The sequence below is a fragment of the Gavia stellata genome, chromosome 26, assembly GCF_030936135.1.
Source record: "Gavia stellata isolate bGavSte3 chromosome 26, bGavSte3.hap2, whole genome shotgun sequence".
NCBI classification, from domain to species: domain Eukaryota; kingdom Metazoa; phylum Chordata; class Aves; order Gaviiformes; family Gaviidae; genus Gavia; species Gavia stellata.
Window position 1 is genome coordinate 1,735,960 of NC_082619.1, and position 25,976 is coordinate 1,761,935.

The following is a 25,976-nucleotide window of genomic DNA, read 5'->3' on the forward strand; positions in this document are numbered from 1 at the left end:
TTTCTACCTGCTTGTAAAATGCTGAGTGCTGTCTTAGAAACAGGGAGTGGATAAACACATCAGTTAATCCTGTCAAAGCCTTTGATCATCACAAAACCAACAGGCACAGCCTTCAGTGTTGCCAGCTGCAGCTGGCTTCCCAGCCTCTTACTATCATACCCTGGACACAAACTGCTTTTTGTTCCCCTTGTTTTATTCCGAGTAATTCTTCCCAAGCTGCTGATCTGCAGGCAGAGCTCATACAGTTCAGCATCTATTTAGATGTACCAAACTACTCAAAACCAGTTTGCTAGTCTCAACCGCCACATAATCTGCCTCTCACTATGGGACTGTGCACTCAGCAAAGGCCTGTGCATCTGACAGAGCTGCTTACTGAAACAGCTGCACAAGAGTAGCATGTTTGTCACTGTCCAGAGGAGTATTTTGGTTTTTTCTTTCAATTAAGATGCAATTCTATTCATTTCTACTGCATTTTTTACTGCTGGATGTCACAACTCCCAAACAATTAGGATCTTTTCTTTGCAGAAAAGCCCAACAAAGCGCCTCTTTCCCCTCAGCCCAATCTATGTTGACTTTGACAGGTGGAGAGATCATTTCCAGGGCTCACAGACTGAGAGCTATACCCTTTGCCACACATTTTATTACTTAAAAAATAGAAGACAGAACACCCTTAGCATGAGGCAAGGAAGTGTTCGTTTCATTTTGTGACCCTGATATGTATTAAGGAATCCAGACTCCAACAGGAAAGTTTCTTTCTGCATTTGACTGTATCTACAAGTCACTCTGACGCACCCGACTCTGACACTTACATCACAAGTCCATTAAATGCTCAGCAGAACATTTGTGTCACAGACCAGACCCCTGCCAGCACCTTGCAGCAACCTGCATAATTAAGTGAATTATTCGCCCTCCAACGCATGCAGGGAGTGAGGAGGTCATGTATTTTTCCTCTTCTAATGTATTCAGGATTCTTGCATGGATTATTCAATAATTAACATGTTCCTGTTCACACCAGCTCCTAGAGAAAAAGCTAAAGATGTGTCAAACTTTTCTTCTCATCTACATCACCTTTCTGGGAATGAGCTCCTTGGCAGGCTAGTAAAGGTGCACTAAGGAAAGCGTCACAGACAGGATTACAGGATAATAGTTCCTTGTTGTGCCTCCAAAACGTACGTCATCTCAGTCATGAGAGCTGGAGTGAGACAAAGTATGTTGTTGTGGGACAGATGGAATATTCCCATGTGCTAGAAGACATCTTCTGGAAAATTCCATTCAAACGAGAGTCCTACTCTTTGCTTCCTCCCCCCACCAGCTTTTACAAGACCTGTCAATATCAGCTATAAGCCCCGTAAGGTCAGGAATTATCTGTGGCATAAACCACATCAATAGCCTTATACATTGCCCATACCTTGTCTGTGAACCACTGCACATGACCCAGGTGAACTGCAAGAACAACTGCAAAAACTGCCAACCCATCAGGACAATCACAGCCGCCTCCTCTGGGGTACAGCCAAAGCTTCTGGGTCCTCAGCAAGCATTGCAGCAGGGGCTGTTTTCAAGCACCTTAGTGTTTACACATGGTATTAGACTTGGGCAAGCTGCTTTACATGAATGGTAAGGAAGGAACTAATTTCTTCTCTGGGCAGGAGTCAGTTCGCTGTGCCATTGGAAATCAAAAGGTTCAGGCATTCCCACGGGATCCTGGGCCAGCCTGTTACCTTTTCACTTCCAGCAATACCAAGGCACATGTATAAACAGGGACGCAAGGAGCTGGAAATGAAAGAACACCTCTGTCTTTGTCATCAGTATGACTAATGTGGGAAAGCTGTTCAGAAAAGATGCTGAGGAAGACGACGATTCAGGAAAATATCACAATCGTGGTTGAAGAATTAAAAAAATTACTTGGGAAACTCAGTCAATGTAACTTCAGAAAAGAAATGTGCAGGGATGAATTAGGTCATTTCAGCACTATATGCAGCTGAATAGTACATACAATAAAGGCACTTTATTTGAGAAAAGATACAACAAGAGTCAAAAGCTGGAAACAGAAGATGGCTGAGCGTAGGCTAGGAATAACGTGTGGAATTTTAACAGACATCCCCCAAACGAGAGCAGAATGTCGCATCTTTCTCCACGAAATTTGGTTGAATAGAAATTTGCTTTCCTTTCTAAACAGGGATTTTATGCAGATTATTTAGCACTACTGCAGAAATGCCTATCTGAATACTCACCTCTCTCTAGGATTAGTAACGGAAAGCAAAAATGGAAGAAAAAAAGGGTTCCTGTTCCAAGCAACATTTGCCATTCCACTTAAAATGACAATAGCGGGTTCTCAGATGTTTTTGTCTGCATGTCTGTGCGTTTCTGTGACTACTGCTCGGAAAGCAGAGTATTAGTTCTCTGATAGCCCTTGGCAAGCACTAGGATCCATTGGGACAGCAGACGCTCTGCAAAAAAAAAAAAAACCAGCAGGTACCAGGCCCCACAAAATGCCTGATCTTGCTAATTGCAATGTGTACGATGGAGAAAGTGCCAGACTTCTACTCAAAGACCCAGTGATGGCTCCATTATTTGATCTACAGCCTGTCTAAAGTTTGTTTTTATGTAGATTCCATCAGCTTCTTGTGAAGTGCTGAAAACACCTGCAAATGTAACGAGCAAAAATCTACATGTTCACAGACAGAAAATCTGAAAACTGTTGCAGGTATCCCAGGTTTTATGAAACTTGTCCAAACCACAGGCACATTATCAGATAACCTGCAAGGCTTTTCTCACATGAAATGTTAGAAAAGATCAGATATAACAGAGAAAAAATGGTTTTATGACTAACAACAGATAAAGATGTCCAAACTTAGCATCAATTCTCTGTTCTGCCACTGATTTTCTCTGTGACCCCAAGCATCCCTGAAACAGTAAAGCTTCAGCCACGACAACGGCCAGAGGTTTGCCGAAGCCAATATAACCGACAGCTCATAGCAAAGATGTGCCCTGCTATCCTTCCACTCTGTCTCAGGGTCCTATCTTTTATGTTTAGCAAGCAAGGGCATAAACTATTTATAATGCTACACCAGGAGGGCTTCTACATAACTACAAAGCAATTCTGAGTCTCCTCAGAAGTCCATTTGGTTTAATTAGCATCAAGATACAGTTCTAACCCAGACTGCTGTGATCTTGCAGCCACAGAAGATGATCTGCAGCTCAGCCACAAAATTGCAAAGAGCACCCAAGTTACACTGCGTGCCTGTGCTGTCAGTGAAACGTCAACATGAAATGCTGCAGGACGGCAGTCCACAAGAACTGCTGTTACCTGGTGGTAGACTGACTGGCCCTGAAATTTTGCAACCCACTGCACCAGGTTATAAAAACCACCAAGTGCTACTGTTCCCAAAGATCCAGTTTCTGCTATAATAGCTACAAAATAACTCTTTTCTCTCTAAACACCCCAAGGAGAGCTACTGAATAGGTACAAGTCTCCCTTCCTTGTTTTTCCCTCCCTTCCAAACCATTATCTTTTCTGCTCTGCCCCTCCGCCCCAGGGAGCATGAGCAGCTATGATAGGAAAGGCTGCCAGGAAGAAGAGTACAGAGATGGGGAGGATAAGGGCAAATCTGCAGAGGAACGCCCTTGTTTTTGTGCTATTTTCAGATTTTATGTTTCAGACAATGAAACTGGGCCAAGGTAATTGCCTGCAATCATTTTTTTCTAGGCTAGTGAGAAAGCCCTGCAATTTTCAGTAACTTTTCAAATCTCTTCCACTAGTTCTGGTTTTATAAATTCTAATTCATGACATGAATTGATATTTCAAATCTTTCCGAGACTAGCAATAAGGAAGAATAATATAAGAATCCTTAAAGACCCCATGAACTTGGAGGCTGCTGGTGCTGCATTTCTTTTTTCTGTACATATTTTGTAAAGGAATTTTGCTGTTGCTATAAAATGCAGGAAGCATGTAGTATATTATTCAGTTTCACAGACTGGCACATTTGATTAAATTAAATTGATCTACAAATACTTTAAGAACTATTCATTCCATCCTATCGCTAGTTTTATGTTGTATTTAATCAAACTAATATTTAGACACTTTGCTGGGGCCTGAAACAATTCAGCGTACAAAAGAAGTGTATAAACAAACAGTTAGGTTGTTGAGCATTAGCTGCTAACAGTGTGTGTACGACAGTACATGTGCATCACCAGTGAGTGCTACCGTGTAAAGAGATGGTGGACATTTCTGACCTGATCCAGAGCATGTTCAACCTGATGAGAAGCTTTCCATTGATTCCCTTTTGCTGTTCTCGAATAATACTTCCACAGGTTAAATAAGGAAACACAAAACGTTAAAGAATTTCTTGAGTCCTTAATTCCAAAGAAGTGAAGAATTTATTAATTACAGATTATTTTTTCAATGGAAAATGAGCTTCCTGCAAGACTGACCTTTCTTATCACCCTTATTTTACAGCGTACAATTAAATGACCCATCAATTTTACTTTCTGCACCTCTGTACAGACATCTGCCCAGTCAGAGAGAGCAGAACCACTCAGATGTGTCTTCCTAGTGGGGTCTCAGCTAGAGCGTGCAATGTTCAGGCACAGGCAGACAAAGAGGGAAAAAAGGGATGGAGAAGCAGATATGATTCCAGGCATTTCAAAGGTCCTACAATATTTGGCAGAAGAGAGAAGAACAAACAAAACAAAAATTCATTACATGCATCAGAATGGAAAAAAAAAAACAAACAGGAGAAAAGCTATTTGTTCTCAGTGGATGCTAACAGCTTTAATTTGCAAACACTTAAAAGTATCCTTCCAACAAGGGGTGCCGCATTTTACCGACCTCATTCTCTCAGACACTCTACACAATTTATAGTGGAGAAAAGCAACATGCGAGCAACCTTCTGTTCCAAGTGACAACAGCTTCTGTTTCCACGTGGATTTAAGGCTCGACAATTTATGTTTGCTTTCAACTTAGCTACCAGGAAGCAGAAATACACAGCAGTCTGTGGACCGTTCCTTCCAGGACAAAAGGGCAATGGATATGTCCCAAAACTGCTACTGAACTCCTTTTAGATTGTCACCAACACTGTGTAGCTTCAGTGGTTTGCTCCTGGCTTCAAGCTCTGTTATTTTCCTATGACTGACTCACTTTGCAAGGATGAAGAGGGGAATATGAGCATACAAAAAGGAAAAACTGTAAGCAAAAGCATGAGTCACATGAAGATCCTCTTTTCGGGAGTAAAACAGACTGTAAAAACCTGAACAGCTGATCCACAGTCTGACCTCTGCCACAGCTGCCCTTCTACGCTACCGCAATGCACACACCTCAGCACCACTGGCTGCTCGTTCCACTCCATCAGCTTCAAGAGTCACGAGAGCTTCAAAAACTTTCTTTTATCTAGCAGAAACTAGGAGGTGTGAACAATCGCAACTGATCCTGGTGGTGCAGAATGTTATCAAACAAGGCCTTCCTGTAAAATGAAGGCAGCCAAAGTAACGCTTTGACAAACATCTTTGAAAATATGGAGAGACTTAACAACAAACTGGGGGTACAGCTGCTGGAATCCCATGGGCCGTGTGAGATCCTACAAGGCTCTGCAGTTCATCACACACACGGAAACATCTTTGCTAAGGGTTGAGGTTCCAGCCTTCCTGTAGGTATGACTTGTTCCCATAGGACACGTGCTTCAAGGCTGCACCTGTGCGCTGAAAATCTGAGTGTTTGAACTTCTTCTGGTTCCAGATTTGAATCTATGTCTCATCTCTGAGCACAGAAAAGAGAGCTGGCTCTTCTGCAAACTTTTATTTTATTTACATCAAGCGTAAGGCCTGTGACCTTGTCCAGCATTGACTGTCAGAACTCAAGGATCCGACGTATATCCAGTATCTGACATGTTATGAATCCATGTAAGCCGGTGGTAAAAATATCAGTTATGCTCCTTATTTTTACAAACACAGGGACAGAGGCTCTTTTTGTATATATTCCATGTTGACCATATTCCTGTTTGCCATAGATTATGGGATTCATTTCAATTAACTTCAGCCATGTAAACGATCTCTCATCTACTGGTCTGGACTTTGCCTAGTCACCACAGAGAGGAGGCCCCTCAGAGCATAATCGTCTCCCCTGCCTTAAGGCACCTCTCCTTCAACACGAACAGCCTCCAGAGGAGCTGCTCTCTCTCCATGCAACACTATGTAAAGTTATAGTTTAGGCAAGACAATTTTAATAACCGATGAGTTCGGTGAGATATATCTCAACGTCAGCTAGTAACCTCCGTCTGTGGATAAGGGGAAACCCACAAAACAAGCTGATATCTGATCTACAGGTTAACTTAATAAATTCAGCTACTGGGGAAGGTCACACAACTTTTTAGTATTATGATTACTCTTGCTGTACTTCAATAACACTAAAGTGTAAAACTCAAAAGATCTAACAAACTTTCTATACTCTAAAACACTGGAGGTAAGGGTTTGTTTTGTTTTAAAGAAATCCACATGCTTGTGTGTGCAACACCTGCACAAAGTTTTCATTTATAATTTAGATAGAAAAGCAGTTCACAAATCATAATGAACAAGGTCTGAATAAACACAGCAGAAACTTATGTGCAGAGCATAAAACGCATAGTTAGACAAGACTGATGGCAGGGTTTTTTGTTTGTCCCTATTAGAATTTTGTTAGAAAGATAAATCCCATTCCAGACAACAAATAGCATTTGAGACGTTCTGTACAGCCAGTTCAAGAACTACGTCTACAATTTCATCCTTGGCAACCTCAGGCCCACTCACAGAGAAAGAGAGACCTAGAGGGAGAGACACACCCATTTTTAAGAGAGATCAGAGCCAAATGGATTTCCCATCACAAAGACAATTCATGAAGGGCACAGGGTTGTTTGTTGTTGTTGGGTTGTTTTTTTGTGTTTGGGGCTTTTTTTTGGTTTTTTTGGGTTTTTTAAGTAAGAACAAGAGGAAAGAAAAAAGTAAACTGAAATTTGTTCAACGAAATGCAACACACAGAACTTGGTAACAAAGATGCATTATATCGCACCAATTACACCATGGATTAATCCTGTCTGGTAGCATCACATGCACAGTTAACCATGAATATTATTAAGATCAGTAATAATAATAATTTAGCTGGTCAGGTAACTGGATCCAAGCTAATCTTTTCGGTTAAAATAGCAAGAAAAGGGATCTCTCTATGAAGTTGATAACACAGTAGTGGAAAACCGTAAAATGTTAGACAAGCATCCATTGCAAATTTGTATGCTCATGGGCTGTGTTATGCCCCAGAACCACTACAGGTCATGAGATAACTTGACTGCACACAAGGGGCCAATGAAGTCACAAGGATTCAACCACATAAAGAAGAAAGAAAGAAATCACTTCAGTGTACTTCCCACAAGATGTTTATATTCAGACCACCACATCAGAAAAACATTCTAATGGCCATAAATTTGAATCCACACTCAAAAGCCCACAGAGACATTTGGGTAACCAGTAGGATTATCTCTGACAAATCTTCTTTCTCTTTTTATAGTCTGTGGGTTTAGATTTGTGGATGGGGCTTTAGAAACCTTTTGCACAACGCAGTGGTGATCAGCACCAGATGTGCAGAGAAATCAGTAAAAAGCAGTACCTTAAAAGGCTTTTTCAATATTGTACCCTCCTTTGATGAAAAACAGCACGCAAACAACAACAACAAAAATCTTTCTTTACATCCATTAAAAAGGGCAAATTCATTACAAGTAACAAAAAAATGTTAAAGAGAAAAAACTTGGCTTAAACCTTTTTTCCTTGTTACAAAATACTGACTCTTTCAAATTAAACAATTTTTTAAGTGTTCAGTGTTTGTTGGGTATTTTTTTGTTTTGTTTTGTTTTTCTGAACTGACATGATCCTCTGAAGCAAAGTTATCTGCTTTCATGCCTTGGTGGGACCCAGGCCTTTTCAAGCAAATATTGCTTTATTTTATTTTAAGTTTCTAACAGAGCAAAAGCAGAGTCACTGCAGAAAGAAGCAATGAAACAAAGGAGGACGACGTTGATGGACTTCCCAAGGTCGCTGCAGGTGCCAGACAATGGTTCCCAGGAGGGGAAAATATGGTTGTTTAAAAACAAATTTGGTGCATGTGGCAAGCGTGGATGTTTCCCCGTGAGATCCAAGGTGACATGTATGACGACAGACATAGGAAGGGAGTAAGGGGAAGAAGGGAGAGGGCAGGGAAGAAAGGACGAGGAAGAAAAGAAAGAAAGAGAGAAAGAGAGAAAAATAGATAAAAAAAATTAGGTCATAAATATAGAAAACATAAGAATCAAAGGTTTATTTAATTTTGTAAATTAAAATGGCTAAAGGTTAAAGAAGAGCATTAGCACATTCACACCAACAAAAGGGCCGGTTCAGAAGCTCAGCAATGTCCAAAGCCGCAGAGCAGGGTCCAAGTCAGGATTTATGGGATTCGCAAGCAAATGAGATTAAAAATGATGGAACAGAAGGCTCAGTGAGAAACACAAGAAAATGGTTATCTGGTATTTGAAAGGACAACACTGCCTTTGACACAAAAAAATAAGCTTTTGTGTAGCAGACAATCCACCTGCCTGTCCAAGTCCTTCCCCCAAAGCCTGTTGTACCAAGGACTTGGATAATAGATCCAGGTGACTAAAACCCTGGAGAAGCAAGAAGGTCTCAAGAATACAGGACTGACTTTTCCATTTAGTCTTCCAGCTGCTTGTAAACTACTCAGATGCAATTATTATTATTACTGAAAATAATACCCTTATCCTTCCAACCACTTTAAGGACACCGTACAGATGATGGTAACAAAGGACTCTAAAATAAATATACATTTTGTCTGCAGGAAATTCCTAGGTATTACTGTCAAGCAGAGCAATGCCATGTTAGAGGCATTAGCTCTGACTTCCCCTACGTAGCCCATTTTGAAATCAAAATGTAACAGCTAAACGACATAAAACCAACAAGACACGCTAAAGGAAAGTAATACACAGAGCCTCTTCCCTACTATAATGTGGCATACTTGCCTTCATTTCAGTAAAGGCCTGCGGACTGCATGTCAGAAAAATCTAGCCTGCTCTCTGGAAATATTTTCCCCAACATTATTAGTCTGGCGATCAGCTCAGGGAACCAAAGTGTCTGGAAACACCTTGGAAGGCCTAACAGAAACCAAAGTCCTCTACAAAATGAAAAAAACCCTAGAGAAACAGAGTCACAAATCCAGCATAGTCAGCAGTAATCATTTCCCTGCTCAGTGCTCTACTTGACCCTGAACCAGAGCACATTCTTTCGTAGAACCAACTGCATCCATCTGTTGGGTCAATCCTGCAGCAAATTTGCACTCCGAAACAACTGCTTTTCAAAGTGCTTCCGACATTTCCAAGCGCAATATTCGAGTGGCAGCCTCCAATCCTGATTCCTCCTATGCTTCACACCAGACTAAGTGAGGAATAATTTCAGAGAGGCCAAAGAAGTTACACCTGTGATAACAAACTGGGCTTCCCACCCCCCCCATTTTTAGAGTGTCCCTGCCCATGTTGCTATTGGATTTAAAGGGCTCAGTGTCATCTGGGCTCGTTGTTTCTCCCATTACCACAGATTACAGTATGAACACTGTGTATTCCAAAAGCAACAGCATTCTCAAAATTTGCTAATACACCTGTGCAAGACATCCCAGCTGTCCCAGGTAGCTTTGTTGTCCCATTGGACACATAACAAAGGCTAAAAGAGAACATCAACACAGGAAGGCAACAACGGTTGCACACAAAGGAGCGTGAAGGAACAAAAAGACTTATCAGTACTTGTAACTTTCCCTGGGGAGATACATCACAGTGCAAAGGAACCACTTTCTGCTATTTCCAGCCTACCACATTTGACTGTTCGGCTCTGAACTGACCTTAAGGCACTCTTTGCCAAATTACCCTCACTTTCTCCTGCCACATCAGTCACAGTTGTCCTTCAAACATGTCAGGGTAGTAAGTATTAGAGCTGTTGAAAATGAGAATCAGAGAGTAAGTTGCTTAATGAGTTACTGAGGGTCCTTCCACCCAAAACTACAGCCTTGTTCAAACACACATCCCAATCTCTCTTTTGCCCCATTTCCCTCCTCCTCCCTATCCTCATCCTTCCTACCATACACATTTTTCAAGCCCCAACCAACCAGGTCACTCATTTGTATGCTTAACAACATTATCTGGCTTAATCAAGTAGAGTTCAGCATGCAAACTGCACAAGGTCTCAGCTGTTTCCTTCGGCCAGGAAGGGAGTGGGAACAGCGGGGGCAGACCAAGGATTGAATTCTCAGTGCAAGGGAAAGACTGAAGAAAACTCTAGTTGTTCTGAAGGAAAACATGAGACTGAGTTAATAAGCTAGAAGACAGAATGAAATCAAATCACTCCCTTCAATATGGACTGTCAGTACCAATCTTGGCATGAATATGCTTAACTCTGGCTGTGCAGTGAGGACTTTTTTTGGTTGGACTTGATGATCTTACAGGTCTTTTCCAACCTTAGTGATTCTGTGACTTATCTTGACTGACTCATCAGCTTTAGAGTTCATCCATCTGCCTTTAACCAATCAGAACATTAATTTACAGGTGGTCCAGAAATTTCATCCTTGAGGTTTTGTTTGGTTTGCTGTTTTTTTTTTTCCTTTTAATGTGCACTACTGCTACCTGTGTAGTAAAGAAATACTAACTGTCCTTTCAACACCCTCCAGTGAACTGCTAAATTCCTAGCATCTCAGCTATTAGGGTCTGCTTGGTTTTCATAGCATTTGTGCTTCTACCTCACTTTTTAAGCACGCTAATAAGTACGGTCTGTCTGAAAGAAGAGTTTCCAGCAGCATTCTACTGCTATTTAGTTACTTTTCCCTAACGCCCTACCCAACATTAAAACAGTGCTGTTTTAAAATTACTGTAATTTGATCTCCATTTAATTTAGTAAAAAACCTTCAGAGAAAGATTTTAACCCCCTCCCTTTCCAACAGCTAGCAAACTCCTTAAGCCTTTATTTCTCCAAAGGCTGAGCTGGATGGACAAACAAGCAGTAAGCAAGCCCAAAGCAGATTTGGAAGGGAAATCTGCATTGTGAAAAGCATCGCCCCAGAGATCTGAACAGTCTCTTTTGCTTTGGTTTAAAATGGGAATCCTACTTTCTGGTTTCAGAAAGCGTTTTCTATCCACTGCTTTTCTCATCTGGCAATCCTGTTACCTTGATACAAAAAGCCAACATTCCCTGTAAACAGTCAGACAAGGACTCGTCATGTAGCATTCCTAACAGTGTACTGCTAATGTTGTACATACTGTAACATGGACTACAGTACAGGTATGTACATGGCAAAAAACTAAGCTTTGGATGGGTAACCAATTGTGATAATGGCTTTAAGCAAGCAAGTTGTCAGGGTTACTCAGGCACATTAAAGGATGCAGCACTGTTGCATTAATTAGAAGCAGAAAACAATGGTAAAGCTTATGACTGCTGTACCTGGGATGACAGTAGGCTGAGCAGAAGTTCGGAAAGCATAGTGAGCTGGTTTGGACTTCCCTTGCTGGTTTTCAGCTATCACATAAACCTCATACTCCACATTCCAGTCCAGGGACTTGAGCATGACGTGGTCACTGCCAGACGGAAGTCTGATCTCTGGTTTCCATTCTGAGGAATGCTTCTGCAGAGCAGCGAGATGACAGACAGGTATGCAAAACACACAGCACAACATTAGTAGCCAGCTTTGAGAACACTGTAATGGCTAACAAACGGAAAAGTGGGGAGCCTTCTACACAAGCACATGCTCCTCAGCTAATTCAGGGGTGCAAAACATGACGTGCTGTTGGCTCTAAGTGGAGAGAACAACAGATACCGAAGCAGCCTCTTTCCTGTTCAGAATCCTGTTTTCTGCAGTGTTACCACACCTGAAGAAAATCCCTCCTCAGTTCTTCCTCTCATCTTTGCCACATCACTAGAGTACTTCCATTTCAGAGGGGAAAAGCTGCAACTTCTGTATGTCTCTGCTCTGCAGAGCTCTTTAAAAGTGTTCTTTTGTGTCTGTCAAATTTAAATCATCTGAGAGACAGAGATTTACCTCTTAACACGGGTCTGGCCTAGCTTACCACTATCATTCTATTCTGTGCTGTTTAAGAGATATTTTAAAAGGTGCATACAACTAGTAACTTTGGTAATTCCTACTCCAGTTTCAGGGAATCCAGATGTACATTTCACCCAGACAAATCTGAAAAACCCACTGCCAAAGTACCTTGAGACAGACTTAGGCAGTTTTCTAGGACTGGAGTGTGCTAACAGACTTTTCTGTCTCTGCTGGAATTTATGGTTCTGTGATACTAGATTGTCCTTCTGACATTCCAAAGACTCCCCCCATTCTAAGAAGTTCTAAGTAATCTAAAACGTACAAAATGATGGTGGTAACGAATACTCTTGGGATTTCTAGACTGTGGTGCAAAGTTTGCTCTGTGACTTTACTGTAAGGATCGTTCATTTGTAGCATATAAAGAAAAGATTACTAATAGCCAATATGGAATTAGTTCAGCACCACATCTGCCAGACTCAGTCACTGAGAAAGCGTCCTGCTTTCTTCATAGCTGGAAAGCTTTCATATTTCAGCTCAAACACACTGGTAAAGCTGAGCTGCCCCCAGGTGTATTAAGACTGAGAAAGTGTGCAGACAATAGAAAACAGCTTCAATAACTTCTAGCAATTCTCTCTGCTGCCCTAAAGAGCTTCATATTCTCATTGACCCTTTCTCAAGGTCCTATTCCTCAAGGATGTGCTAAGCAATCACTCTGACTGGGTGGTGTTTGGTTTTGGTTTTTTTGGGGGAGTTTTTGGCTGGGGTTTTTTTTCTCGTTTTCACATTGTAGGAAAAAAACATCAAATACCACCTAACACAAAACAAGGGTCACATTAGGCTTACAATACCAGCTGCTCATCACACAGATGTTCTTCCCCAAGACTAGGGCTAGATGTTTTGCTCAGAGAATCTTGTATTTTGCAATCCTGAGTAATTTACAACGAGAGCTAATTAAACTAGGCCTAAACGGGAACTCTCAACTTTAACTGTGTCTATACTGACTCCACTGAATGTCTTAGTCAATCTGCAGACTATTTTGGTACTGCAGTAACCATTACTCAATCAAATATGGCAGTTTCAATGACCAACGGAAAGTTATGATTAGATACCGGTCTGAAGGTGGGCAATGGTCTACATTATCAAGCTCTGGTCCCCAGCTATTTAAGTTGTTGCTGGCAATCCCATCTCAGAAGTATATGAAATGAAATGATACTAAGTGCATGTAATTACCATATGCTTACAGTCCTACAGAAGGCAGCATGGAGAAATAATCTTTCATAGTCAAAGTGAAAGGAAAGAAAACGAGACAAAGATTTTGCATGTTGCTTTGGTGCATGTCACGTCTCATACACTATATGCTTCCACCACACCTGCTTAGCATGTATTCCTGCACTGGCCTACCTACAAGATCTTAGCTTCACTGTTGTCTGGCTACATAGTGAAGCCTCAATACTGAACAGGCTAAATACAAATCAGGCTTGAGTGTCAGTCATACTTACAGCTTTGTATTTGATCAGATAATGTCTAATTGGGGAGCCACCATCATCCTGCTTGATAACATTCACTTTAATGGAGTTTCCATCTTCTCCCATCTGACCTTCCAGTTTGGGTGCACTCGGTTCCCCTGAAACAATGGTGATTTAAGTTTAATTGTAAAAAAAATCATTAAGGAAAAAGTACTCATCAAAATCAGAAAAATACTTCATTAAACTCAGCTGCAAGGATATCAGCCTCACTCTGACCCAGACACAGAGGGCACTGTGTGTCTAGGGTACAACTATTTTCAAGGCCCAAGTATTTCTTGCATTTGGTAGTTCGTTTTCACCAATACAAGTTACCATTTTTGTGTGTGCTGGAATGGAGTCAGAAGCTAAGTGAAAAAGACCCCACCCTTCCCCAAGAATATCCTACAGCAACGACCAGTTCTTTGCTATTTTTGTTGTAAAACACTATGTGAAACACCTGGAAAACGTCAAGATAGGGTATGTGGCAAACAGGCAGGCTGCTCCTGTGAAACACAGAGCATCATTGAAAAGAGCACCATTGAAAAGGGATATTATGCTTGTCATGCAGACCTGTGTTTGCACTTTGAATGTTGTTTAGGTTTTATAGTGCTGGACCAGAGAATCACCGGTGTGCTCACTTAAATGAGTGTGGGAAAAATGGTACTGAATCACAACAGCACATCTTTTCACTCAGCTTGCACTGGTGTAACTAACTGCAGTGAGCACAGGCTGGAGAGAACTAAACCCCTTCACTCTTCTGTAATAACCTTTTTTAAAATAAAAAGCTACCATTTCCCAATTTGCACCCCTGACATCAGCAGAAAACTGAAATGTCATTTGCCTCCACAGCACACACCAATTTACAGCCACACCCTCTCAGACCCATGTCTCTCCAACTGCTTTTTCTAGCCAATTCCTCCATCAGCTGCACACGCAATCTGCAGAGGATGGTTCCCCAATCCCAACTCAAGTACGTCCTTCCTGCACCTTTACTATAACACCTCTCCTAGCAAAAGTCAAATCCCCAGATTGTCAGATTACATATTTAAACACACACACACACACCCCCGCCCGCCTTCAGAAATACTGCAGCAAATTGCTCAAGAGACATGCTTTCTCCTTCCACTTTCATATTACCCCAGGGATCAATTGTTTCCGAAGTGCTCTGACAGCCTGTGAATTTACTGTGCAAGAGGCATTATTACCTATTTATTTGGTTTTGTGGAAAAAGAAACCCATCAACCTGTGGAAAAAGAAACCCATCAACCCTGTCCCCAACAACCTAAGTATCAAATTAGCAAGAGAACTTAAATGATAAAAGAGCACTGGTCTCTCTTTTCAAAAGTGACAGAGACCGCAAGAGAGCTCAGATCCTGCTAACCTTCTGTCAGCGCCTAGATGCTTGCTTTGCTCCATTTTACGTAAAGGCAAGAAAGGCTTAAGTTCCTCTATGCCAATGCTCATCTGAGACTGGAGCTGAGGCTATTATTTCCACAGCCCTGAAATGTCCCAAGAGCTTAAATGCCAGCCAAAGTCAGTAAGACTTGACAAAATTTATCATAAATCTTGCTGAGGCTTACTAGGTCATTTTACAGTACTTACTGACTTCTTCAGCATCAGCTCTGTGATGTAGTCTAAGTGCTTAAGCCATGAATTCTGGGCTTAAAAGCTTCTTAAGAACTACTGACCATTTTAGCTGCTATTCTCTGGAAGCTATTCTGCCCAATTTCTTTATGGGTAATTTGAGCAAAACCAACACTGCAATTATTTGTCTGTTAAAACTTACAAATCAGCTGCAGTTAGCAATTCCAGCAAACTCCTGAGATGAATTACACTCTGCTGGCTGGTCTCATTACAGGATCCTAATTCTTACAGGTATTTTATATAACAATTAAAGTGCTTGAATGTTAAAAAGCAAAAACTTCCTACACCTCTGTTTAACCACAGTTACGCATATTCTATATATTTTGAAAGTATTTCTATTTATTCATCTGAGTGGTGAATAGCTCCTTTAGAGCTGACTACAGGAAATTTCTGTATAGAGAATACAACAGCCAATGCACACCTGTGTTTTGCTGTGCACCCTGAATCTAAATACCCTTCCCAATTGTTTGCAGACCCAAATGTTTGCACAGGTCTGCTAACGCTGAGCATGCACTTTACCATTCTAGCTCAAAGTGACCTACAGTTCTGCTAAAGCACCTCTGTCTTTACTTGCAGTGCCACTTCTGGTTTGGACAATAGGCTTTCTTGAACACATGCTCATAAATACATTGAAGTGTGGTGAAATACACTTAAAAGATGATCCAATTCTGAATATATCCCAAAGAGAATAATACCAAAACTCTGAAATGGTGACATCTGCGACTTAAGAGCCTGAATGTAACCAAATGAGAACAAAACCAGGACACTGAAGTAACATTTGCAGCTTTTTAAAAGCTCAGCCTGTTGCCTAGAGTAAAACTTTTAAAAAGATTTAGTTCTGTTGCATCATACTAGAAGTGAAAGGAAATAATAAGCCAGTAGTGGTATTAAGATGAACTTTGGAAGATAACATCAGTTATGGGAATTTACAGGAGGTCCTTTCAACCCAAAAAACATTCTCAGTTCTAAATCTGTTCTGCCTGGATTTGTATTCCGCTACTAATGAAGAGCACATGCATTCCTGACTGGCCAGAGAAAGGTTAATCTTCCAATATCTTTCACAGCTGATCTTCAGAAGTAATTTGAAGCCCTTCCCCCACCCCCCTCCACTTCACAGAAAGAATTCAAGCACTTTTTTTTGGGTGAAACATCAATGAGAAAACTGCAAGACCTAGAGTGGAACAGTAATTTAAGACTAATTCGATTTTCTTGCAGGCTAACGCATGCTCTCTCTAACATACCAACTGTTCCAAGAAGGTAATTACAATCCATGGATACACAGAGCTCTTTGATGCAAGATACATACATTTGTGTTTCACAACATAGTAACTCCTCTTAAAGATGTAAAGAGGGAATGCTCCTTTTTTCCATGTTGTATTTTTCTTTTCCAAATCCTTGCCTCTGCCTATATCCCCATTACAAGACTCCTGTGATATGAGCTGGATGCTCAAGAGCTGTATTCCACCCTGGGACAGGTTTCTCAGTGACTGTACACTGAAAACACACTCAACGTAATGCTCTCAAGGTGACCATGGAGCTGCCCTTGCATGGACCTCTACTGTGGTTTGAAGCAGATGGCACACAGGAACCTGTTTATGTTAAAAGAGGTACTATGCACTCCTCTGGAGTTCTCCTGGTTCACATAGTATAGGGCCATTCATGTCTTGAGAAAGGACAAGAGAATTTTGTGTTTAACTGATGACCACATTCGCCATCTACTGTACAAAGAGTGGATTTTCATCTTTACTGGCAACTAACTGAGGCTGCATATTTGAAAAGCCCTTCCCAGCCCATGTTTCTCCTGGAATTACGAATGCTGAAAGCATTTGTAATGCATACAATGCATTGCAGATTGAAAATTAAACGGGAACAAGCCAGTTCTAGATGAGCGGAAGTACATCACCTAGGCTTACTGGAAATAGCAGATTAACCAAGCAATTACACTTTTTTCTTTCCTCAATCCGAAAAGAAAAATATCACCACAAAGGTTACTGGTTTTGAATATTGAGTTGATTTGAGTTGAAGCTAGTACTGCAATAATTGTGTCACGACTATTAACCAATAATTAAATGAAACCAAAAGCAAATGTCTTAAGTCTATCATTTTTTCACAGAAGAAACTAGCTTCCAGTAACAACTGGAGGCAGGGCATTCATGGCTACTTATTTTGCTGGACACTGAGCCAACTTGACACTGCTGAAACATTTATGAGCAGCAAAGCTTAACTGTTGCCATATTTGTGGTAGACGTGATGAATGGCTTCACTGACACAAGATCAACGTCTCCTTGGTACTCTTTCCCATCCTTACCTCAGAGAGATAGTAAGTAATAAGTAAAGAGATCTTGAAGTGATAAGGGAACATTGTACTTACAGAATTTCACCTCTTATCTAACACAGGCTATAAATTTTTTCCAGTGATTGAGCACCAAGACTAAAATGTGACAGAACCTCTTTCGTAAAGATGCTCATTCTTGATAGATTTTTAACATCAGAGATGCTGCTGTACCTTATACACAGTCATTCCAATGATTAATTGCCCTCTGCTAAAACTTTTTTTCACTTTGAATCGTCTAGTTTCTAGCTCCGAATTCCTTCCTTCCCCAATAGTTTAAACGCACTTCTGCTCTGAGAAACATTGTCTTCCGATAAGAGAATATGGACCACTCCTAATGGCTGAAACCCAACAGGTATAGCAGTGCAAGCCCTGGTGAAGAATACTTTTGTTTTCTCTCCATAAATACATGGCATTTGATTTATCTTAAGCAGGCAGATGTAATCCAGATACAGGGCTGTAAAATTAAAAATGGGTTAGTGTGTAGTTTCAAACAAAGGAGAAAGAAGTTTAGTGGGGAAAGTTTAGTCCAGCAGAATCAGCATCCCTACAACGAGTCAAAGTGTCAGTAGCTGAAGAGAAAAGGTTGTTGTCAGAAGGTTAGAGAAGAAACTCATGCTCACGGAACATGCATCCTCCCTACAGGACAGGGGCTGAAAAGCAAAAGTGCATTTCAAAGGTATGCTACATGCCTGGGGATCTCCTATTTACACTGAGCTGACCAGACATATTGCAGAAATCACCCATAAAATGCAGGATCCTTAAAGAATCCCTCTTGTGATGCTGCTAGTTAGCTTATTGAGAGCAGACAGCTCCAAGCATGCCACATTTCCTCTGTACAATCATTTTACAAACACCTATCTGCTTAGAATTCACTCTGCTGCAGAAGGAGGGATGCAGGATCTTAAGCTTTCACTCTATGGTGAGACAATGCTGAGTGATGATGTCTGAGCCAGATGACTCCTTATTCAGCCTAGCAGTAAGAGTCTCAAATAACGCAAGTGAAGCCCCCTGGAAGGCAGAAGACAAGTAACTTAAATTTTCACCCCTGTGCCTTACTCTCCTTGAGAAATGGGATGGATTTTGCTCAAATATGTAAAGTTTACAGGTTCTAACACACTTCGTTAGAACTTGGCCACTTCCACTGATTTAAACTTCACCCATGGGATGCTCATCAGCAAAGGAAAAAAGTAAACCAAATAGGTGCACTTTACCTATAAGAAAAGCTAACAGACATGCATGGCACACTGCCTGCTTCTTGCAATTTAAACTGTTTTTGAGCAAACCTTCTCTGGAGCTGAATTCAAGAGAGCTCATGAAGTCCTATATTTTGAAAGGCAACTCATCCGCTCTGGGAAGGCTCTTCCAAAGGCGCCATGCCCAGAAATGACGAGCTGTAAATTAGATAGCCTTCAATCTCTTTAGTGCTTTTTAGGAAACTAGGTCTGTTTTCTGCTCTCACATCTTCTGTGGCTCTGGGGACTTACTCTTTCTTTCCATTAATTCTTCTTTCTTTATCTTTACAACCACAAAGAGCTGCACAAAAAACCCCAACCAGACAAGCTCTTCATCACTCATCTGCGCAGATCTCTTCCCACATTCCTTCTGGCTGGCTTCTCAAGAAACACTAATGATATCAGGAAAGACTCCTGCTGCATCGGTTTGGCTAGTATCAGACTTCAGGCCAGAAACATCTCGCTGGCCAGCATGAGACACAAGACACTGGGACTAGGTGGCTCCTTGCAGCTCTCATCTTTCTAGGAAGCAGCACAATCATTTTGCTCCTTTCCATGAGGCCCGCCCAATTGCTGCACTGTACTGGATTACAGTGCAGGTCCCAGGAGTCATCTAAGTGTTACTGCATGGTGTCTCTTTTCCAGCACCCAAGTTTGTACTTTCAGAAAGGAAGAAGCCAATGCTTTGCTCTGATAAGAATACAGGGCAGTACGTGCACAAAATGAAGCATTATCTATGAAGGCACTGGCCTGCCAGGGTACACATCACTGTAAAACCAATCTCTGGTAAGCTCAGAGATCCATTCTTTGGGCTTCAGATGTAACTCATAATGAATCTGACCAAATTTACTTGAAATAAGGAACTGATCTGCAGGCTCCTGAAGCCTGAATCACTACCTGTTAGCTCCTACACATGATCTGAGGGTAGCTGAGGACAGTGCTCTGAGCCATTACATTTTCAAATTATTTTTTATCTACTCCTGCTAAGCCATTAGCACCAATAATCTCCTGCTGCAGGAAAGCAGTAAATGTTTCCCGGTATCCCTTCACCGTGGTTTAATTTATATTCAAAGTGCTTCCTTGACCTAATACTAGTCTGATGTAGTTGGATTTCAGAAACAGCCAACTGTTTTTAATCACCTGGTTTTCAGAGAGCACCATGAGCACCAGGACTGGATGCAGCTGTAGCAAAAACTTGAGGTGGGGAGCGAAGAGAATACGAAAAAGCAGCACAAACTTTTCCCTAGTCACAGGGCACTGAATGCGTGCTGGACCCCAGAAGTGACAACAGTGCAGATGATGGAGACCTTTTATCACATCTCTCCTCCGCTCCCATCAAATGTGTTCCTTCTGTCCACCTTTGAAAAGCAGCTCAGATTGGATACTAGACACCTGCAGCACTTTAGACTACGAGCTTAAATCCTTGCCCAGTTGGCACTGAAGAAAGATCCTGCATCCTTGCTGTGCTTAGAGAATACAACTGCAACCTGTGGTAATTTCTGCAACACAAGAACAAGGAAGCAGCTGATTTCTGCAATCTTTGACCGTCATGTAAATAGGACTAGACTGTGACCTACAGTGTCACAATTCGAAACAAACACCAGCCATACTTATGGGAAGTCTCCACAAATATACACGGGTGAGAAAGAATAGGCAGGGAGTCTTCAGAATGCACACAAGAGAAGCAAACACCAACAATCAAAAATAAGGAACAAAAGCAGAAGAACATGCAAAAAACGAGACAACCAAGTCTTCAATCCTCCTGGATTTTGACCAGAGAAGGAAGAGACTAGGGGAAGAGGGGCTGCTTCCATGCATACAGTCATGTGGGAAGGTTACTGGTGTTAGTTTTGTTTTCCTGGCAAACGCAGCCTAAATCCTTTACTGGTGGTGGTCCGAGACAATAAGGTGATTTCAGAATTTGTAGATTGAAAAAAGCCGATTGCTTCCTGTTTTCAAAATTATTTGTTTAGCTGGGGAAGCAGAAAAGCAGGAGTTTCCCTCCCTCCCCCCCTTTAGATTGTGCACAGAGTATTAAGTGAAGTTGTAAAAATCACAATGTTGCGGAAATTGTTTTCACTACCACACACTTTACTTGGAGACTGATGTCATCTCCATAAGCTGTAAGGGTCAATCATTTGCTTCTTGATTTCACGGAGAGCAACAGCTACTGTAACTGTTGCTGCTAAATGAGTTCAGATTAAATCCCCTGCCAGGCTCTGAGATACTGTGTGGGAGGAATGAGGTGCTCTGGCAAAACAGGTGCAATAGTACTTCTGATGCAAATTGTGCCAAGTCCAGCTCCCATCATGTACTCTGTGTGTGCCTATATATACTACTTTATAAAAACATAGTTCCCACTCTAGCTATGTTTAAGTTTTACCCATGATAGAAAAATTTCTTAAATCATAATGTGACATGCTTACCAAGAACTAAATTTCAGATCCTTTTGCTAGGCTACTAAATATGTGTAGTGTGAATATGTGTGTGTACAAATGTATACTGTATAGGGCCAAAGTGTTGCTAAACCAACAGGAGAGATGGCGTTCACGTTACCTGAGCATCTTGCCCACAATCTCCCATCAACTAGCAGTCTGTAGTTGGCACACTGGTGCCATGAAAGGCAAAAGCATGTTTCCCATCAGTTGTAGTGCCAGAGAGAGTTTTAGAACCTTACTAGGACGCTGACTGTTGGATTCTGATAGGGAAAGAAGCAAATGACTGAGCCACGGGATTTTTGTCTTGGTTTTTTTTCCCTCCAAGTTTTTTCAAGCTCAGTGTAGAAGACTGAAGTGGAGTTCTTCACATGCAGACAGCGGTGAGCGACTTCTCCAAAAGGCTTGTAGAAGGATTTTGGAGTGATGGAATTTGGAGCTCCCTGGTCACCGACCAGAGGGGAATCCTCACCCCAAATCTAGCAATCAGAACAAAGTATTTTACCTTCTGTTCACCAGCGTGGAGGACATCATCAGCACCATGCAAGCCACATGACAAAGTCACATGATACGCACGCACATGATTGGTTGAAAGGAAAGTGGAGGAGGTCACATGGAAAATACAAAAAAATTAAAAAACGGATGTAAACAATGGGCAAGGGAAAAAATCAACAACAGAATTACAGACTAAATAAAATAGAAACAAAATTAAATTAGCCAGTATATATCAGAAACACTGGGGAGACAGTAAAATCGCCTGGAAACATAAGAATATTAAACCGTAGAAAGCACTGAGTTATGACCTTGTGAGTGTTAGGCACAGCCGCACCACCGCTTATTAATACCGAGTCAAAGAAGAAACAAAAATTATTGTAGAGTATGCGCCAGAACTTGGACAGCTGAAGGAATCCACAAGACTGTTGGAAAGAAAAAGGGAATACATTGTTATTCAGAAACAGTCCAGGCAGCAGAGGTGAAATGGTCAAAATCATAGCCCACGCAGTTCAGCGAAGACAAACCTTGGCGTTTCATACTGATGTATTCTCCCCTCTGCACAAAGAAATGCCTTCCTAAATATCAACAACAACAATAACTGGAAAAAGAAAAACCTACTATGTGTGTACATTTCCAAGGACAGAGCTTTCGATCAAAGAGCTGCAACCAGAATTTGGTCAGACAGACAGTTACCACTCAGAGTGCACAAGCTCCATCCAACACATTCAGCCTGAAGATTCAAGGAATGGCATGAGTCACGTACAGTGATGATTTCATGTGTGCAAGGGGTTTTTCTGTCAATGAGGAGAGGAATGAAGTGCTCTGCACTGGAAATCAATGACAAAAATGGCACAAGGAAGACAGCTACTGCTGAAAGAGATGAAAAAGTGTGCAGACTGTACGACAGGGGAATGAAAAATAACAATAAAAATCAGTTGTCAGACTGGAGGACACCACTAACTCCCCGCTCTGTTTCCCTTCCTAATCTACTATCTACTTTGTAACTTGTATTTTTCATGACCGTTACTCTGTCTCATCTTAATGAGACTACTCCACAGTGCTCTGGCACTTCCCTGTTAATTTGGAGTAAGGAGAATTAAATCCTTAATCTTTTGGGTGCTTGTATCTGACAAGATTAAGGGCGTACCATTACTGGGGAAAGAACTGATGGTGAAAAATGTAAAATTGATTTGTTATATCTAAGCTTTCAATCCATTGTCTCTAATTATAAACATAGACTCACAGAACTCCAAGCAGGTGCGTCATGAAGGAGGGAAGTTTAAGAGTCACTGTGAGATTGCCTGGAAAGGCATTCAGTGTCTTCTGCTCATAAGGAAACGTATTTCTGAATCCCCAGTAAGCTTACTATAATATGATATTTGAAAACAGGCAAGAGAGATTGCCTTTGAGATCGCTTCCTCCTGAGAGAGCTTTAGCTAAAGATCAAGGGCAAAATTAGCAGTATAAATATAACCAAAAGCTACTTTGGATGAGGCTCCTAAGACACAGAAAACATTTGGAAATACTATCTTTAGCTTAAAACCTTTAAATTCATCCTATTGTCATGGGTAGAAGCCAGGTAGTCAGAACACTGTTTGTCTTGCAAAGGAACGAGGCTCTGGCACGCTTAGGCTTCTATTCACAGGCAGTACTTAAGTGAATCTGAAAACACAAGGGCTTTCACAGTCAGCTCTGTCTCTCTCAGGACTACTGGACCAAGGAACCTGATAAAAATGCCTTTTATAGCTACTGTTATTATCGGGGCTTGTTAAGAGATATGGACCATTGACCAGATAACCTGCAGATCATATTTTTAAAAAGCATGAAAAGGAGAGAGGCAGTTTTGTCTGTTCTGTGAAAATGCTTCTCCCTAACTCCATAGCTAACTAGATCTTCGATTAGAGTTGTCTCTGAATATTAAATTCCTTTGGAGACAGGGACCTCAGCATTGTTTGCCTCGAGGCACTGCAATAGTAGCTCTTGGATTCTGGTTGGACACAGGCAGTGGCAGAGAACATACACATGTACTCACTTCTTGGTAAATCTGGAATAAGTGAAAGGGAAAGGAGAAAGTAAAGGAGTGTGAAAGACAAATGAATTAATGAACAGCTGCTATCAAACTTTCACTTTTTATGTAAATAGGCTCCCTCCCCATGACTATCTTGTTATAACAAATACTTGGTGGCCAGGCCCATTTCTTGGGGAAAGAAATTCCAAAGCAAAATGAGTCATCAGCTCCTTGGGATGCCCATGTGACCTTTTTCCCAAGACTGCAACCTATTTTGAATTGACTGGATGCACTGTGCAAGATAACACATGTTTTACAGCAAAAAACCACTTGGCTTTCCACCTTCATGTGTCTTGCTCAGTGTCTTCCACCTCCCTCATCCTGCAACTTTTGAATCTGTTGGCCAGTATCTAGTAAATATGACAAAAGTTCCTATAGATTCTGGAAAACCAGGAGACTAGCTAGAAGACAGACCCCAAATTAGTACCTCAACTGAAAAAAACCCCTTTTCTAAGTGACCTCAAACATTGCTAGGAAAACAGATTCCACAGTGGAGAGAGCTGCAAGAAAAACTTCCGTTACTGCCACTGATACAGAACTATTTGTCCAAGCAACCTAAGAGGATTAAGTCAAAGGAGATACATGTTCCTAAACCTCTTACATGACTATAGACACCTCCCATATGTTACTGATCACATAAAGTCAAAAACTCACTGAAGTCAGCAAAGAAACTCTCTTCAGCTTCATTAGGTTTCAATTAGATCCATTGTTCATTTTCCTGACTTCATGATGCTACACAGCAGCTCTCAATTTCTACTTGCTTTTGGTTTCGTTCATTTAACCACTGAGGTTAGGCTAGGGTAAGGCACAAGATCATTCAGCAGCATCATCAATAATTAAATGATGCAAAGTTATACAGGCATCTGCCTTGTGCCAATGCCCTTTTGTGCTGTTGAATATAGCATATTCACATGCTGCAGAACAACTCAGCATACAAAACAAATGTGCCTACTGTCTGCATAAACTGACTATGTACACAAATGACAATGAGGCAGCGAGAGGTCAGATCTGCTTCTGTTCAGTGTAAGAGCCTGAACTTCAATGTAGGTGAAAATGGAAACTTTTACCCTCAAAAAACCCCAACATCCCCCTGCCTCAACAAACACACACACCCCCAAACACAGAAACACTCCCCCCAAACCAAACAAAAAAAGTGTGCAAAATGTTTATCATGAACTAGCTCTTAGTATCTTCTCTGGGTAAAAGACCCATTTTTTTTTAAGGAACAAAGAATGTTCTGCAAAACATTAACACAACATTTCCCCTCACAAATGAGGCTATCTCCTAGCCCCACATATGAACAGCCATAACGGAGTCTCTGCCTCCTAAGAAACACAAGAAAAGATTATTAGTAAACCTGCTGGTTGCCACCTTTCCCCTGCCCTTCGCCCTCTCCATCCCACCCTCCAAGGCTGATTCAAATCCAAAGTTCTCTTCAGCAATACAGAACTACTACCACTTCAGATGCATCAGGAATTACGGTTTGGCATGTTGCATCCATGAAAAATACTGCAAGAAGGAAAGCTTTTGTTGTGGTCACTGGCAGATAAAAGGACATTTCCTGCGATGTGCCATGGAATGTGCCAGTCATAAATGCAGTAATAATTTTTTTTAAATTCCTTTGACAGTTCTAGACTAGCTGTAAAATCCTCTCCTTCCATCCCAAACCCCAAAATAATCACATACTTCATGCTTTTAGTATTTTCCATTTAGAAGTGATGAACAACTACAGGTAACCCACTACAGGTAAACACACAGGTCTTTATCTTAAAGACCATATCCATAGAAACACATACATTTTATTATTCCAAAACAAAGGAAAAGCATTTGGTTTTGTAGAAATGATTAGTTGTTCAAAACACACATATGCACGATGTAAACCTATGTCTTCCTTAAGTTTTTTTCTTCGTCTCCCAGGACTGTGTTGCAAATATTCGCTTGGCTTTCATATTGGCATTGTGATTGGCTAGAAATCCTACAAGCAGGGATTAAAAATCACACATCTGATACATCCACTCAGTATCAGGGAAGTGTGCCACTGAACTCTTAACAGCTAGTCTAGAACAGACTTTTCAAAATGGTTCTTTTACATACAAATCAACTAATGCAAGTTTTAGCTATTTTTCCTTAGAATACTCAGATCCAGCATGGAAGCACCTGCTTACCTGACTCAGTCTCAC

The 25,976-nt window shown here is 41.2% G+C and overlaps 1 protein-coding gene across 1 annotated transcript in view; it reads right to left on the bottom strand.

Annotated features, from left to right (window-relative positions):
• NCAM1 (neural cell adhesion molecule 1) overlaps positions 1 to 25,976 on the bottom strand; it is a 147,160-nt gene that overhangs the window by 7,353 nt on the left and 113,831 nt on the right. The window contains exons 15-16 of the mRNA XM_059829712.1: positions 13,582 to 13,706; positions 11,485 to 11,662 (exon numbers count right to left, since the gene is read on the bottom strand). Coding sequence (XP_059685695.1) covers positions 11,485 to 11,662; positions 13,582 to 13,706 — 303 coding nt within the window. The remainder of the gene's footprint in view (positions 1 to 11,484; positions 11,663 to 13,581; positions 13,707 to 25,976) is intronic.